At 42.2% G+C, this 16,002-nt stretch overlaps 1 protein-coding gene across 7 annotated transcripts in view; it reads left to right on the top strand.

The window, feature by feature from the left end:
* Positions 1 to 16,002, top strand: part of epha7 (eph receptor A7) — a 217,983-nt gene that overhangs the window by 151,081 nt on the left and 50,900 nt on the right. For all 7 annotated transcript variants that reach the window (XR_009793889.1, XM_061812988.1, XM_061812991.1 and 4 more), the window contains one exon: positions 2,980 to 3,088. Coding sequence is in view for 6 of the 7 variants with exons in the window: in XM_061812988.1 (XP_061668972.1) it covers positions 2,980 to 3,088 (109 nt within the window). In the remaining variant the exon portion in view is untranslated. The remainder of the gene's footprint in view (positions 1 to 2,979; positions 3,089 to 16,002) is intronic.

Below are 16,002 nucleotides of genomic sequence, written 5' to 3'. Positions count from 1 at the left end.
TGATTGTTTCATAACCCTGTCTGATAGGTTTAATTTCTGCTGTTGTTCAAATCATGTTTGACTGAAGCATGCCATTTTATAATCTTAGCTCCTTAACCTGTTAATTTGTAAACACAAAGCTGTTTTTGAGCTTTGTGATCCAGTTGACGCAGCAAGTTGAGTGTAATTGACAATTTCTCGTTGAGTGAGTGGAGGACACTGGCCTGTGTCTCTCCGGTTGAACCGAGTAAATCTGTCAAGTGTGATGAATCTCTCTTCTTCCTCTTCAGAGATTGCTCAGTGTGGAAGCTTTTATTCTTCATGACAGATGAGTTGTTGTTGATATGTGTGACCGACCTTCTCATCGAGTTACGACTATTTATGGCTGGAAGTGAAGGTGGTAAACAAAAGAAAAAAGATGAAAAAAATCCCTGGTGAAAAGTGAAAAAGACTGAAAGAGAAATTTTGTCATGTAGTAGCTGTTTTTTTCAGGTTTAATTGAGAAGCATCCCCATGTTTTCACCTCCAAAAATCATGGAGTCTCTCACGTCACAGCATGTTCTCTGGGAAGAATCTCAGACACCTTGGAGAAAGTCAGACACCTTTTCCAAATTCACGAAGCATATGTAGACTGATTGGGCAAACTACTATGGAATCTTCAGGACACTGCTGAGAGGTTAGACCTGGTCGAGTGTTACACCACCAGGACAAAACCACAATGTTCTTCCTTCTGGAGGTTTGATTAAACAAACAGATCCTTCACTCAAGAACCCTCAAACATACCATTGTGATTCCCCTGTTGTTGAAACCTGGCCTGGAGTGGCTAATCGGGAGCAACCGGAGTAACTTAATGGCCTGCTAGGCTACTTGTACATGCTCCAGTAATCAGTGTGCATGCGCTCTCATTCATTACGTCTCCAATGGCATGCTTAAAGGAGGTGACGTACCAATTTACAGAGTACCAAATTTCTCTAGCTTGCCTCTCAATCATGGCCCCAGTTAAGGAATTAAACGCTGTTGTGTTTGCCCGCCCTCCCACATACAGCCGCATGAGTACTCCTCTAAATAACATCATCCATCCATTTTCTTGGCCACTTGTCCACACAAGGGTCGCAGGGATTGCTGGAGCCTATGCCAGCTGTCAACGGGCAGGAGGTGGGGTACACCCTGAACTGGTTGCCAGCCAATCGCTGGGCACATTGAGACAAACAGCCGCACAGGCACGGGGAGAACGTGCAAACTCCACACAGGTGGGTCCGGGATTGAACCCGGGACCTCAGAACTGTGAGGCCAACGCGTTACAAACTGAGCCACCGTGCCGCCCCTCTAAATAATCTCACTAGAACAAACTTTTTTTCTGCATCATTGCAAGAACACAGCTTCCGGGGAGATCCGTCATGCAACTTTCTGGGAAGTCATTAAATGGCTTGACAAAGTGTGGGCTTCCGTGACAACCAAAACCATCCTGTCGGGATTCAGAGAGGCTGGAATAGGCCAGTTATAAATGCAACCGATGATGAGTCTGACATAAGCAACGTAGAAGAGAAAGCGGCGGGTTGTCTACCTCTGGAGTTGGCGGACTTGTTTCGAACTGACACAGAGGATGAAAATTGCATTAGATTTTAGTTATCGGATATTTGGAGTGACACAAATGGTTTTGGTAAACTTCTTAGTATGTTATTTATGCTATAGTTATCGGAATAACTCAATATGTTATGTTCACATACGAGGCACGTTCTCAGTTGTGTCTTGGAACATAAGCATACGGTTCAGCCTGTTGTTGCCTCTATTCTATTTTTATTTTAAATTGTTCGTCATTTAATTTTTTTAAATGACATGTCTGTTCTTGGTGTTGGATTTTATCAAATACATTTCCCCCAAAAATGCGAGTTATACTCCAGTGCATGTGTTTTTCTGTGGATTTTATGGCTGGTGCGACTTGTACTACGGGTGACGTATTGTCCGGAAAATACGGTAGATGCTCCCTGCGCTCCTGCCCAATTCCCCACTTTTTTCATGTCTTTGTGAATGTGTGATGTTTGAATTAGTATTTTTGTAATTATCTTTGTGTTTACTGCTGCTATTGATTGATGTGCTGCAAATGTAGTGTGTATATGCACACGAGTCTTTCAATATATGTCATTGTTGAGAGTGGAAAAAAAGAGAAAATGTTTGTTAGATAAACCGTTCACACTTGTGTTTCATATTGTTTGCTGTCCTGGGAGAACTGTTCCTTTTTTCCTCAGTTACTGAGACACTTTGGCTGGACACTATGCTTAGAAATCTATGTTCCAAGAAAATTAAAAGATTTAAACAACTAAAAAGTCCTTATGCAATTCAAATAATCCTACAATTCTCCATTTGCCTAGTGAGGCATTTTAGTGCTAACAATTTAATCACAACAGTCCTTGTCAATCCAATTTTATGCACTTTATACGCCGGCGGCAGCCAAAGGTGTGAAAAGTACTGGTTATCAGAACTTGAGTAAAAGTACTGATGGTGCTGCAAAACAAAACAAAACAAAACATTCATTCATTTATTCTCACGATGGTTGTAGGGGTGCTGGAGCCTACCCCAGAAATCAACAGGCAGGAGGTGGGGTACACCCTGAACTGGTTGCCAGACAATAGCAGGGCAACCAGTTAGTAAAATACTTGTAGTGACACTTTTGAATCCCCCACATGATTGAAATTGACTTTTAACTCAAGTCAGACTAAGATCATTTTTTTAAACAATGCTATTTTAAGGGATTCTTTTGTGAAAATACAAATTTGACAATTGGAGCACTCCAGGCTCAACCCTAGTCAGAACCGTCGACTGCTATTTTTTTTTTTTGGGGGGGAGGGTAGAGAGTGATAAGAGGATGGTATATCAGTCCTAACGCTGCTGTTCGCTGTGCCCAAATTGTCATCGACTGTAGTCTTTCAGATGCTAAGGTTAACACGATTTAAATTTTTCTGTATGTTTGTCCATGTCCCATATACCTGTCCCTCTCATCAGCTGCAATTGTCTCCAGTGAGCAGAATCCTGTCATCATCATAGCATTGGTAGCAGTGGCAGGAACCATAATCCTGGCGTTCATGGTGTTTGGCTTCATCATCGGGAGAAGGTATGCTCTCTGGGTCCTCATTTACTCACCATTTTGGTGAATTTTTCATTCCCAAGTAAATTTTCTGTGATTCACAGGTCTTGTTGTCACGTGCACACATGCACACCCATTTTGTCGTTGCATGTTTTTGTTAATGGCCTGGGATCTTTTTATCCCTCAAGGTCAAACATAATTATCTGTCATCCCTGTGATCAACTTCTTTTTCAAGGGTTCTTCAAGAATCTATCACAAGAGGAGCATGTTTAGTGTCAAAGATGTTGACGGATTATATCAGGAATTTAAACACTCATACACACCACACATTGCTACACACTTTCTTTCCTATGGTAGACTTCTCTTGATAAAGCATAAGATAAACATCCATCCATCCATTTTCTTCACCGCTTATCCTCACAAGGGTCGTGGGGAGTTCTGGAGCCTATCCCAGCTGTGTACGGGCAAGAGACGGGGTACACTATGAACTAGTTAGCAGCCAATCGCAGGGCACACTGAGACAAACAGCCGCACTCACAATCATACCTCGGGGCAATTTAAAGTGTCCAATTAATGTTGCATGTTTTTGGAATGTGGGAGGAAACCGGAGTGCCCGGAGAAAACCCACCCAGGCATGGGGAGAACATGCAAACTCCACACAGGCGGGTCTGGGATTGAACCCCGGACCTCAGAACTGTGAGGCCAACGCTTTACCAGCTCTGCCGCCCATAAGATAAACAAAATTAATAAGAGTCCAATACAGATGTGTAATTCAAATGTACCTCTATTTACAAACATCTCTAGTCATGAAAAATTCAGATTATGAAACACCTCCTCAGAAAAATATAGTCTCTAGTTAGAAGGAAATTCAGTATACGAAAGGAAAAAATGGGCTCTGGATTTGCAGCTGCCAAATTCCGCCAAACATAAATATCCTGTATCTTGGTTTGTGTGGCACGATAGAGCTGCTCTCCCATTCGCTATTGCCATAGCATCTTCCTGACATCCGATTGGCTAGGAGGGATGTCAATCTTTACCCTGGATGCTTTGCATTTGTCTTGGACACTTGACTATCATGGAATCACACGAGCACACATTGGAAAAGTACAACTATTTTGTGAGTTGTTTGTTTTTTGCAAGTTCGGAATCAGAATCAGCATCAGATTTAATGGCCAAGTATGTAACAACACACAGGGAATTTGTCTCTGGGAGTCGGTGCCACACTGGTACGACTTTCATGTTGATTACTGAGAAGAAGAACAAACTGACAAGAACAAAGAACAATAGACATTCAATTAATAGGAACTATTATTTATAAAAGTCACGGATATGCAAGATGCAGTCTTCTTCATTTAGAGTGGTTAAGTGTGTCAATGCCCCGCATTTTGTTAAGCATGTAGAGAGTGCTCTTACCCATTCGCTTTTCATCGTTATAGACTAGTGCAATGACAATTATGCAAAGGGTGCAGTTAAAAGGGATGAATCGTGCAATAGTCTACAGTATATTTTACAAATACTAATACTGACTGGACCAGCAGGATGTGAGGGTGTGTCCCAACAACGGCGCAAGGCAGAAAGTAGTCGCTTTGGTGATCAAGAATTTAATGACTTCATTGCAAGAAGGAAAAAAAAGATGAATGCCTGCTAGTTTTGATTTGCATTAATCAATACCACCGACCCGATGGAAGAAGCTGGAAGAGCTGATGGCCAGGATGTGGAGGGTCTGAAAGGATCCTAGTTCAAGTGGTGTGCAAGTCTTCAAGGGTGGGTAAGGTGGTGCTGACCATTCATTCAGAGGTTTTATTTATTTTACCATAATGTCTCCTAGATAATGCGCAACATTTTTCCAAAATATTTTCAGAAGGTCAATAGAGTACATTATATTTAGGTATAGATTTAATATAAAAAGAAAACCACATAGTGTAGTCATATACAGGTACATATGATGGTTTAACAGGTGTACATTTACATTTCAGTAAGATATTCGATGTCTCGTTTTTTTTTTTTTTTACATCAACTAAGACAACAAATGTCAACTACAAGGGCTAGTCATGCAGCTGCTTTTAAAAGAAAAGTGTCATCACTCCTGCTGAAGAAGTTGGCAACCGGGAAGCAGTGCGACAATTCAAAACAACGACAGCCCAAACTACGTAGAAACGAGCATTATGGGTCATTTAAATAAAACAAAACATAAAAAAAGAAAACGTGCCCAGTCTGGCCTGAAATATAATGAGTCGGCCCATAGTCAATGCTTTCAGTCTGTCATGACAGGGTTGTCAAATGATGATGCAAGAGCAGAGATGAGAATGTATTTACAGAATGAAAAGAGAGTTAAACTGCTGTGTCAAAAAATGGCGCTCGCTCAACATCATGAAAATGAGAAGGCACAAAAGATTAAAGCTACAAATCATTCACAGAGCACCTCTAAAGGTAGTGGAAGAAATTGAGGAGGAAACTAACCCCCTGACAACTTCCTCCTCAGCTAAACCAACCAAAACACCCAAAGAAAACCCCATCTTGACAAAATTTGAGGAAAGTAACAGCAATCAGGGAGCTCACAGGCCAAGTATAATTGCTAGTACAATCTGCCAAACATGAGAGAAAAACTATTGATAATCACCTGACAAAGCAAGCTGCTAATGTTTTTAAGAGACACAAGAGGCGTTGTGTACGATGTCAGAAAGATGAGATTGGTTGTAGTCACTGCTTGAAAAGTGGAAGTGACACACATTGAGCAAAGATGTGTCAAGCAGGTGAGAAACAGAAACCATTGGGAAATGGGCAGAGGTGGTGACTGTGCGACATGCCATCACCTTCAACTCAAAGTCCCAAAATGACCCAAATCTTAATGTAAACTTATCACCCCAGAGTTTACAAATGTAAAACATCAACCCAATCTTCATTCTCAATCAAGACCAAAACAAATCAAACAATTCTCATCAGTCATTCGACCCTTTCACAAAACACAAACAAGTTACATAGTTGGTTGGCAAAAAGTGTCTTGTCTGGTTCACGTTCAACAATATAAAGAATCAAGCCCTGTGGGCTACAGGAGCACAAGTGTCTAAAATGAGTGAAGCATGGAAGTCCAACAACCTACCTGAAAAAAAATGAAATCCTTCCGATCAGTGACCTGCTAAGTGATAATGAAATGCTGAATATGAGCGCAACCAATGTCTCGGAAAAAAACATTTAAAGGCCGGTCGTTGAATTAACAATGTATCAGATAGGTCATGTCATACTGTGAAGAAAATAAGTATTTGAATACCCTGCTATATTGCAAGTTCTCCCACTTTGAAATCATGGAGGGGTCTGAAATTTTCATCGTAGGTACATGTCCACAGTGAGAGAGGTAATCTAAAAAGAAAAATCCAGAAATCACAATGGATGATTTTTTTTAACGATTTATTTGTGTGATACAGCTGCAAATAAGTATTTGAACACCTGAGAAAACCAATGTTGAGATTTGGTACAATAGCCTTTGTTTGCAATTACAGACGTCAAACGTTTCTTGTAGTTGTTTACCAGGTTTGCACTGACTGTAGGAGAGATTTTGGCCCACTATTCCACACATATCTTCTCTGGATCAGACAGATTTCTAGGCTGTCGCTGAGAAACATGGAGTTTCAGTTTCAGCTCCCTCCAAAGATTTTCTATTGTGTTTAGGTCTGGAGACTGGCTAGGCCACGCCAGAACCTTGATATATTTCTTATGGAGCCACACTTTGGTTTTCCTGGCTGTGTGCTTCGGGTCATTGTCATGTTGAAAAGACCCAGCAATGACCCAACTTCAATGCTCTGACTAAGGGAAAAGGTTGTTCCCCAAAATCTCACAATACATGGCCGTGGTCATCCTCTCCTGAATACAGTACGTGTCCAGAAAAACAAACCCAAGGCATGATGCTACCACCACCATACTTCACAGTAGGGATGGTGTTCTTGGGATAGAACTCATCATTCGTTTTCCTCCAAACACGGTTAGTGGAATTATGACCAAAAAGTTCACTTTTGGTCTCATCTGACCACAAACCTTTCTCCCATGACTCCTCTGTATCATCCAACTGGTAATTGGCAAACTTAAGACAGGCCTTGACATGTGCTGGTTTAAGCAGGGGAACTTTCCGTGCCATGCATGATTTCAAACCATGACGTCTTAGTGTGTTACCAACAGTCACCTTGGAAACGGTTGTCCCAGCTCTTTTCAGGTCATTGACCAAGTCCTGTCATGTAGTCATGGGTGGATTCCTCACTTTTCTAAAGATCATTGAGACCCCACGGGGTTATATTTTGCATGGTGCTCCACTCCGATTGAGATTGACCGTCATGTTTAGCTTCTTCCATTTTCTAATGATTGCTCCAACAGTGGACCTTTTTTCACCAAGCTGCTTGGCAATTTCTCTGTAACCCTTTCCAGCCGTGTGGAGTTGTACAATTTTGTCTGTGGTGTCTTTGGACAGGTTTGGACAGGACAAGTTTGAGTCCTACTGATTACATGGGGTGGACAGGTGTCTTTATGCAGCTAATGACCTCACACAGGTCGATCTGATTCAGAATAATACAAAGAGTCGAGATGGACTTTTAAAGGCGGAATAACAGGTCTTTGAGGGTTAGAATTCTAGCTGATACACAGGTGTTCAAATCCTTATTTGCAGCTGTATCACACAAATTGTTAAAAAAAAAATCATAAATTGTGATTTCTGGATTTTTCCTTTTTTGATTATCTCTCTCACAATGGACATGCACCTATGATGAAAATATCAAACCCCTCCATGATTTCTAAGTGAGAGAACTTGCAATATAGCAGGGTGTTCAAATACTTATTTTCTTCACTGTATGTATTGTACTTTGAAAATGTGAGGTTAATCCGATTTCACGCTCGATATTTTCTTCAGATGGTAGAAGGCAGTTTTTGTGATTGATTTGATATGATTGTTGAAAGTCAGGTCGGAATCAATCAGAACACCAAGGTTTCGGACTTGGTCTTTGGTTTTCAAAGATAGAGTCCAGGTGTTTACGGACAGCAATTCTCTTTTCTTTATTGCCTAAAACAATAGTCTCAGTTTTGTTGTAATTTAGTTAAAGAAAATTTTGGCTTTTATTCATCTGATTTAGACAGTGCCACAATACTTCAATTGAACTGTAGTCATCTGGAGACACTGCTAAATCTAACTGTCTCATCTGCATAGCTATGGTATTCAAAATTAAAGTTTTGAAGAATTTGACCCAAGGGTAGCATATACAGGCTGAACAGGAGAGGTCCAAGAACTGACCCTTGAGGAACCCCAAAGGTCATTCCCATTCGCTGAGACTGAGCACCTCCTCCAGGTAGGACCTAAACCATTTAAGGACCGTTCCATTTAGTCCTACCCACGTTTCCAACCTGTTTAGCAATATATTGTGATCCACTGTATCTAAAGGCGCGCTGAGATCCAGCAAAAGCCAATTTGACACCTTTCCTGAGTGAGTTTCCAATGTTATATCTTTTAGAACTTTAATAAGAACAGATTCTGGACTACAATAAGTTTGTGTAAGAGCAATTATACATAGATATACAGTAATCCCTTGTTTTTCGCAGTTAATGGGGACCACAACCAAAATTGAGACCTTTTCTGAGTCAGTATTCAACCTTATATCATTTAGCACTTTGATAAGAACATAGTTTGTTCCTCCGATTGTTTGGGAACAAGTGGATCCTTTTGTCCTTGGTTTTTGTCAACATTTTCCTTTCAGGGCTGTCATGCTCCTGGCATCCTGCCCAGGCTGGGCGTGGCCAGCCAATTAGTCAGCACACACCTGGACCTTGTTTCTGCTGATTACGCCCGGTACTTATAGGACCTGGTGACGACTGGTCCTCCGCCAGATCGTTGAGCTTCATGCCCCGTTCCAGCACCCCCGTATCTCTGATCATATTCCTGTGTGTACCGACCTCCGCCTGTTCTCCGACAGACGCTGTAAGCCTGACTCCTTTGACACTTCTGCCGTCCTTGATCGATCTCACGTGTACCGACTCCTGCCTGCCCGCTGATCTGCTCTCTACGCCCGACGTTCTGATTACCGCTGCTATACCTGACTGCCAACCCGATTCTCGACCTTGGATTAATAAACGTTTTTCCCGAATTACCTCTGCGTCTCCCGAGTCCTGCATTTGGGTCCACCCTCCTTTCCAATGGGTCGTGACAATGGCGGTGAATGACGCACACAGTAGAAAATGTTGGCAGCTAATAACTTATCCCCTTGTCTATTTAGACAGAAACCGTCTGCTTTGTCAAGATTTTTACACTCCCAAAAAAGGCAGAAATTGTCAATGAAACTCACGAATAGTGCAGTCAACACCTTGCCTAACCACCTATTCAATTGACAGACCCTTGAGAAACGTTCATCTCCAGATCGTAAAAGTGGGAGAGGTCCGCTTATAAAAACGTCAGCATCCATCCCTTGTTCTTTTGTTAGGTGTTAGGTCCAAAGCACGGACTTGGTGGTTCTTCTGGCTCATCACCCTCATCTTCTTCTCCCTCTAATAGTCATTGATCATATCGTGGATTTAATGGGGGGTCTCTTGGTGGTTCTCGGTTGCTCCCTCCCTTCCGGCTGTCCGGGAGGGGGCATTCACGTGCCATGTATCCCTCTTTCTGGCAGTTGAAACACTTCTTGGGACTCCTGCATTCTCTAGTCAGGTGTCCTGGTTTCCCACAGTTGTAGCACTTCAGGCTTGGTCCCCCTTTTTGTTGACCTTGACCTCTTCTTTGACCTCTCCTTTCTCCTCCTCTTTGCATAGCGTACACCTCAGAGGACTCATGTGTCTCAGTAGACGTCGCCATTCCTCTTATGGCTGCAGTCAGCGCTGCCATGGCTGTTGTGCTGTCCATTCCCTTCTTTCTTCTATGGTTCTCCTCTGCATGACTGGCCCAGTCCATCAATTGGTTGGTGTTCAAAGTTCTGTGAGTCACAAAGTGTTTTTGGATGAACCCGCTGATGTGTGGTTGGAAACCGTCCATAAGGCATTGTCTTAGCTGGCTGTGGTAGGGACCATTGTCGTGAGCATCTTCAGGCAGCCCACTGTTGGTTTTGAGTATTCCTTCCAGTCTGATCTTGAAATCATGGACTGATTCTTCTGGTTTCTGGCGGCACTGTCTGATTTTGCTGTAATCTGGTGGCTTCTGGTAAGATGTCATTACTCGCTCCAGTACTTCATTCATCCTGGTAGTCAGGAGGGGGTCATCTGGGCGTAGGATTGGTCCATTGTTTCCTCCACGGGGGTTAAAATTTCCTCTCACTCTTCCCCAACGATGTTTCAGCGCTGTCTTGAATGCTGTCTCCACTTCAGTCCCATTAAGGTGAAAAGAGCTTTTTAGCTCTCTGAAATTAGAACACCAGGAAGTTGGGTCTGTCTCTGGATCCCCCAGGCCTGTACAGGCTTCAGAACATTCAGTTGCTGTCCATGGCCTTGGCACTAGGATGGTGGGTTCGTTATCTCCATCCATCCCATAATGAGGATTGGCAACAGCATACAGTGGGTACATCTCTGCAGCTCCACTTGTAGTTCCACTTGGCCCCGCTGGGTGGCGTTGTTTCCTTGCTGGGGTCTGCTCCTGCCAATCAGATAAGCTGGGGTAGATCTTCACTTTTGTCTCATCAGCCCTCCGGCGTCCCTCTCTGGTGGTGATCGGCGAGAATGCAGGGGCTGCAGGATCCGTTGCTTCTCTCCAGTCTTCTTTTTCCTCTTCAGCCCCGCCTTCTGCTGGGCTCTGGTGGTTTCACTTCCTCTTGCGCTTGCAGCTTGCTGGTGTGCGTTTCTTGTTGCTGATCTTCTCTGTGGCGCGGTTGTTTCTTCATCTGGGTTGATGCCAAGGGCGGCAATCAACCCCCCTATTTGTCTTTCTCGTCTCTCTCTTTTTTTCTGTTCTTTTTCTTTTATATCTCTCTGCCTTTTAACACACTGGTCTTCCCAAATTTTCAACTTACTTAACTCCATCTCAACTTTCCCTGTCTTCTTTTCCTTTCTCACCTTCTCTTCCCATCGAGTTTTCATGCATGCTTTTAACCTCTTAATTTCCTCGGATCTTTAAGATCGGGTCGGAAATCATGTTTATTGACCCATTTTCTCAAATACTCACAACTACCCGGATGATGTCTCTGCATAAATTTCACATCAGGAGGTTCAGCCACCTCCTTTGTCTCTGCTTGTCCCATTTTTTGTCCTTTGTTGCTCCTAAGGCGAGATTTATTTTAGAAAATTCAGAATTTTGACGGGTGTGGTTGGGGCTCACGAACCTCCTCCTCCTCTGCTCACTTGTGCAGCATCCTGCAGCGTTCACTCTATTTTAGTTTCACCTAGAAACTACGCGTATGCAGAAACCTATTCTGCTTGGTCTCACCTAGAGACTTACACGTATTTTACTCTTTACAGAAACCTATTCTGTCTATTTTAATTTCACCTAGAAACTTCGCGTATGCAGAAACCTATTCTGCTTGGTCTCACCTAGAGACTTACACGTATTTTACTCTTTACAGAAACCTATTCTGTCTATTTTAGTTTCACCTAGAAACTTCGCGTATGCAGAAACCTATTCTGCTTGGTCTCACCTAGAGATTTACACGTATTTTACTCTTTACAGAAACCTATTCTGTCTGTGTCTCACCTAGAGACAAGTTTTAAAAGGCAGGAAGTATCGGAGCGGTCCTCACACACCACTTTTAGTCTCCTATGTTAACGTAATTTTACTACTTGTTAAATCTGGGTTTATTTCCGCTCTATTTTATTTTTAGATGTTAAGTTATACCATATAACCATCCTATGAGACCAAAAAAGTTTTATCCTACCTCAGTACCGTGGCCCTGGTCCGTTGGGACCTGTCACCTGTCGGTCCGGTCCGGCGCTGGATCAGCGATGCGACCGATCCTTCAATGGAGGACACTGGTACCAGATTCTTGGTCTCGTTGAGCCCGCGTCCTTCCAGGCGTCAAGCTGTTGGGTCCCGGGTTTCGGCACCAGAGAAATGTTAGGTCCAAAGCACGGACTTCTCGCTCAATGTGGACCCAGAGGCTCCGGCACCAGGATAAAATGTTGAGACAGAGGCAGAGTTGTTTTTCACCAAACTGAAGTTTGGGGAGAGCTCGGGGGAAGAAGAACATATTCTCCACGCCCGCACGTAAGACTCTCTCCGAGGTTTCCCAAAACCACACATTTTATTGAGTTTCACACATAGGGTGGGGGAGAGCAGGTTTCACAAGACAAGTAAGGTTGTTTTGCAGAGACAGTTAATCTTCTCAAGGCCGGGTGTCCTCTAATTAGACACAGTTCTTCCTGTTACAAAAACCCACAAGAATGCAGCTATCATAAATTTGCAGTCACTTTGAGCTCTTAAGCTTCCCATAGACAAACAGTACACACACGCATCTGTGCACAGTAACAGAGTTATTAAAAGAGATTTATGACACATGAGGTGATATATTTCACAGGCCTCTGTGAAATGTGTAAGCTTATCTTACATAGGAGATCAATGAAATCTCGCTCCAGTACCTCTGATTGATGCTTGAGAACATCCAGGGCCCCTGTGTGTATATTGACAGATTTCACAGTTGGGTGCTGATCAGTAATTTCCAGGACTTTTTGAGAGATATCAGACACTGTGTCATTAGTAAAACACAGTACTTTGGTGTTCTTCTCACTCCAAAAGCATTTCACATCCCTGACGTCTCCATCACCAACTATTAATGTTTGGGGTCCCAATTTTTTCTTGGATGATTTAATTTCATACCTTTCAGTAGTGGTGGAGGATGAGGATTCTTGGCCTGGGTCCTCTAAGAATGCCTCCAATCTATTTGTAAGTCTGACGTCAATATTTTGCGCTGAATCACATTCTATTTTCTTACTCTTCGCTGTAACGATCGACCATGGCCGCTCACTTGGTGTTGAGGTGGCCCACAACGCAGGCCAGGCAGACTCCACGGCAATCTCCTGGTGCTGTTTTGTCTTCCTTTTTAAATGTCCCATATTTTTGGGCTTTGCTCTCAGTAAATTCTAGGGAGGATTGCTGGAGGGGCCATTATCCTTTCCACATTCCACGTCAATCCTTACATTGTTGAGCTTGGTAGCTGAACACCTCTGGTCACCATTTTGAGACATCTGTTGAGTGGTTTCATTCCGACTGTCCATTTACATCCACATAAACTTCAAGACGGCAGTTTTTAGATTCTACAATTTACACCCTCTGCAGTAGTCCATGATAGTCCTCAGTAGAAAAGGGAGGCATCTTGTCGGCTGGTCTTGTTGCTAACGCCAGGCTTGTGCTAATTAGCAAGCCACGCTCACATAAGGATGAAACAACTGATTAGTCACAAAAATGAAAAAGACAGTCCCGCAGATTTAAAAGTATCAGGAGTTGCTGCTTCTAAAAGAAAAATATTTTAGAAGGAAAAAAAGCTTATCAGCAAGAAAAAGGAAGTGTCAGCAGAACCAAAGCAAGCAGAGCAGGAGCAAGGAAAAAAGCGTCTGCACTGTATGAGAAGCAAGAGAAGTGTAAGGCCTACCTTTCACTGATGGGTTCTACGAGAGTTGGCATTTTCACATCCTTCATTGTCACGAGGGCTGTCCTCAGTGCAGGTTTCCAGAGGACAATGCCGTGAAACTTGCAATAGAGGGAAATGCAAACCATGTCCTCAGCAAATATCTTTCCTTCCAGTTCCTCAAGTTCCTGACAACAAAGATTCATCAAAGGATGGTCCATGGCTACGCATCGGTCGCATGTGCACTATTGATCCACTAGCTGAGTGGTCTAAAATAGTCAAGTCTACTTGAGATAAAAGCATGAAGAAGTTTTTCCTGGCTGCTTGACACATACAAGCCTTCACTCTAGATATTTTCTTTAGATGTTAGAAGGCAGTTTTTGTGATTGATTTGATATGATTGTTGAAAATCAGGTTGGAATGAATCAGAACACCAAGGTTTCGGATTTAGTCTTTAGTTTTTAAAGAGAGCGAGTCCAGGTGTTGACTAACAGAAATTCTCTTTTCTTTATTGCCAAAAACAATTGTCTCAGTTCTGTACTGATTTAGTCGAAGAAAAGTTTGGCTCATCCACTTATTTGATTTAGACAGTGGCACAAACCCTCAATTGAACTGTAGTCATTTGGAGACACTGCTCAATATAATTGTGTGTCATCTGCATAGCTATGATAGTCAAAATTAAAGTTTTGAAGAATTTGAACCAAGGGTAGCATATACAGGCTGAACAGTAGAAGTCCAAGAACTGACCCTTGAGGGACCCAAAAAGTCATTCCCATTCGCTGAGACCAAGCACCTCCAATGGTCACAAAGTAGCTCCTTTCCTCCAGTGGGACCTAAACCATTTAAGGACCGTTCCATTTAGCCCTACACATATTTCCAACCTGTTCAGCAGTATATCATGATCTACCGTATCAAAAGCAGCGGTGAGATCCAACAAGACCACTTTAGGTATTCTGAACAGTCCATGGTCTGTAATTACTCAGATCTTCCCCCATCCTATATGTTTTGTTTTTAGTCTCATACCGTAATTTCTCGATGCAAATATTATTAAGTATAATGCGTACACACAAAGTTGATCTAAAAATTTGTGAAAACCCTTCTACTGACGTACAATGCGCACCACCAACTTGCTGCTACCCATATGCTCAAAATATTGTGAATTATCTGTATTTATATTTTGTCTGGTTTGTACTTGTATTGTACTTGTATTTTCAAAAAACTGTCCGTACAACAACCATTAATAATAATCATTGAGCACGTGCTGATGTAGCCATAATACAATCGCGGGACAGGCCTTGGACACGCTTGTCCTGGTCCCTGTAATTGTCAAAACAGAATCTCTCAACCAACTAAAATATATGCTCAATGATGGCATAACATTTTATTATTACCGTTGATAACACATATTACAGTCTTAAATAAATATTTAACACTGTTTGATGTAAACATTTTTTTGCATTAAATATTTATGCGCAAAACGTTTGTGCATAATGTAGTTTATCCTCTACATTACACATCCTTGGCCAAGACTTCAAAAGCAACATCTGGCTCATCTCCAAACTGAAAAATATCCATTGTCGATACCTTTGGTAACATGGTCTGGTTCTGGTGCCTCCTGAATTCACGAACAATGATCCTATTTTGCTCCGACAGCATGTCATCCTCTGTGCCATCCATGGCATTTGTGGTGAAACATTTTTTGAATCCTAAGAGTTTTGGTTCTGCAGCGCAGCCTCTTGCCATGAAACCTACGGCGTCAAGTGACTATCAAAACAAAGTGAGCTCAAACTACGTAGAAACGAGGGTAATGGGCACATTTAAAAAAACAATTTAAAAAAGCGAGCATTTCAATTGTGTCCACGCTACCGTTTTTTTTTTTTTATGTGCCCATGACGCTCATTTGAGCTCCATTGTTTTGAAAGCCACCAGAAGCTATTGAGGCGAGTTATTGTTGTTTCGGACTGCCGCGCTACTTCTGGGTTATTGGTGTCATCGGCACGAGTCATGACATTTCTTTTAAAAGCAGCTGCACAACTAGCCGTTGTAGTCGACATTTTTTGTCTTGGTTTAGGTTAAAACAAACTCATGGACAGTCGTTTCGGATCTTTGATGCAGTCGCAACAAACATGCTACATTAATGATCGTAAAATACAAGCTCCCTGAGGAGGTCATAGAGTTCAGGTTCGGGCGCACATTAACGTAATAAATATAAATGTGTAACATAAGACATCGAATATCATATCGAAATGTATATGCATACCTTTTTTTACCAATCTATGTACCTGTATACAACTATACAATGTGATTGTGTTTTTTTATTTTTCATCCATACCTCAGTATAATGTGCTCGATTAACTTTTTGAAAATATTTTGGGAAAATTTGCGCATTATTTTTGAGAAATTCCAGTAACCTAAATCTTATAGTGATTTATTTAT

The sequence above is a fragment of the Syngnathoides biaculeatus genome, chromosome 23, assembly GCF_019802595.1.
Source record: "Syngnathoides biaculeatus isolate LvHL_M chromosome 23, ASM1980259v1, whole genome shotgun sequence".
NCBI classification, from domain to species: domain Eukaryota; kingdom Metazoa; phylum Chordata; class Actinopteri; order Syngnathiformes; family Syngnathidae; genus Syngnathoides; species Syngnathoides biaculeatus.
Note: the sequence above shows the minus strand (reverse complement) of the source record. Positions and strands in the feature narration are given on the sequence as shown.